Source organism: Mytilus edulis, chromosome 12 (genome assembly GCF_963676685.1).
Source record: "Mytilus edulis chromosome 12, xbMytEdul2.2, whole genome shotgun sequence".
Lineage (NCBI taxonomy): Eukaryota > Metazoa > Mollusca > Bivalvia > Mytilida > Mytilidae > Mytilus > Mytilus edulis.
In genome coordinates, this window is record NC_092355.1 from 24,140,449 (window position 1) to 24,142,637 (window position 2,189).

The window sequence follows — 2,189 nt, forward strand, 5'->3', positions numbered from 1 at the left end:
AATTAAGAATATTTGTAGTGGTGTATGCCCAGGTAGTCTATTGCATGATTAAATAAGTCCTTTATTACAAAATTATTCTATGATCATATGATAAACCGAAATTTATTGTTAGTTTTAAATTTGTTTCGTCTTTTTCCTCCATGTTCATGCTTTTGTTCTGAGAAGCAATACGCTTTAATTTGATACCTTAAACTCAATCATCATGTTTCTGTTTTAATATTGTCTGTTCCAACGTAAATGTAACTCATTAAGATTATAAAATAAAATAGAAATCCGAATGTTAGTCTCTAGTCTCAATAATTTTGCTTTAAACACCAGCTTTTTGGGGGGATGTAAATTACGTATTTAACTCCTGGCTACTAGTAACAGACCTGTTCAGCATTAAACCTGTTAAACAAATATGTTTCCCGTAATACAATATCATTGCTCCACCAGTTTAATCGAATGCTGACGACCTTTAATTGTTAACTTCAAATCTATATTGATTTTTTCGTTTTTGCAATTATACCGTTATTATTTGTTCTGCCATGTGTCAAATTAACTATTTAAGAGCTATTTTACGGTTCACAACAAACTTCTTAAGTTCTTTATACAATATTTTACTGTTCATCACCAATTTTTTAAGTACCGGTTTCGATACTTTACTGTTCACCTCCAAGTTCTCAAGTTACGGTTTAATTACTTTACTTTTCACCTCTAACTTCTCAAGTCTAGTTTCGAAACTTTTACAATTCACCTCAAACTTTGCAAATATTAAACTCCACACGTTTTTTAACCATTGCCCTTCTGTCACTGTTTCCCGTGGAAAATTTGGGAACCAATACTGGAATTCCACTGTCAACCCCCCTATTTTATGCACATTTACCCATACAGTAAACCGATACAGTATGGATGGCAAATAAAGGCAACAGCAGTATACCGGTGTTCAAGAGGTGTGAAACAGTCCAACGAATTAACTACAAGTTCTCAACTTGAGAAAGACAAATTAACAATGATGAAGAATGAATTAAAAAAAGAAGATGTGGTATGATTGCCAATGAGACAACTCTCCACCAGAGACAAAAAAGACAAAGAAATTAACAACTATAGGTCACCGTACGGCCTTCGACAATGAGCAAAGCCCATACCGCATAGTCAGCTATAAAAGTCTCCAAAATGAATATGTTTGTGAGCGCGTTACCTTCTCCTTATCTGGGACAGTGATGAAATAGCTTAATATAAAAAAAAACATAGAAAAAATAGTTGTAATTGACCTTACTTTAAAGAGTAATAACACATCACAACTAGCATTATAATTAGACACAAAACACGGATATTAGAGTATTTGCAGTAACTGAAAGCTTGTTGAAAGACAATTGTAACTTATAAATAATTCATTTTCTCCTAGAATAAAGTATCAATCAATACATCTAACGGATTTGTCTTCTTATCTTTCAGGCGAGGAAGAATGTGAAAATTCAGAAGAATCGGAAGAATCAGATGAATCGGAAGAATCTGATGAATCGGAGGAATCGGAAGAATCTGATGAATCGGAAGAATCTGATGAATCGGAAGAATCAGAAGAATCAGAAGAATCAGATGAATCGGAAGAATCTGATGAATCAGAAGAATCAGATGAATCGGAAGAATCAGAAGAATCTGAAGAATCAGAAGAATCTGAAGAATCTGAAGAATCTGAAGAATCAGAAGAATCGGAGGAATCAGAATCATCAGAAGAATCGGAAGAATAGGAAGGATCAGAATAGATTGAGCGAATGCTCCCAAAAGATATGCGTTTTTATGTCTTTAATAAAAATGGCCAACATCATGTATTGATGTAGAATAAAATAGAACAAAAGCACGCTTATTTATTTTTACGCATTACACGAACTTTACCGTTTCCCTATTTATACTGATAATAGTTGAAGTGATTATGGACTTTCCGATTAGATTTTCCTCTGAGTTCAGTATTTTTGTGATTTTACTTTGAACCAGTGTGAAGTAATTTATAAATATAGGCAAAAGATACATGTACATGATTTAATGCAACTGGTTTAACCCCGCCACATTCTATATGTGCCTCTCTTAAGCCTGTAGTACAGTGATTTCCGTTTGTAAGTCATAGTAAATGTATTGATTTAATATCAAAAAACAAATCGGCATCATTTTAAAATCTTGCTTGATTGTTAAGATGTACACGAATAATGACA

The 2,189-nt window shown here is 33.1% G+C and overlaps 1 protein-coding gene across 1 annotated transcript; it reads left to right on the forward strand.

The window, feature by feature from the left end:
• Window positions 1-887: 887 nt before the first annotated feature.
• Window positions 888-1,730, forward strand: LOC139497523 (serine/threonine-protein phosphatase 4 regulatory subunit 2-like). Its single transcript, XM_071285750.1, has 2 exons — window positions 888-894; window positions 1,438-1,730. The coding sequence occupies exons 1-2, from the start codon at window positions 888-890 to the stop codon at window positions 1,728-1,730; spliced, it is 300 nt and encodes a 99-aa protein (XP_071141851.1).
• The last annotated feature ends 459 nt before the right edge of the window (window positions 1,731-2,189 follow it).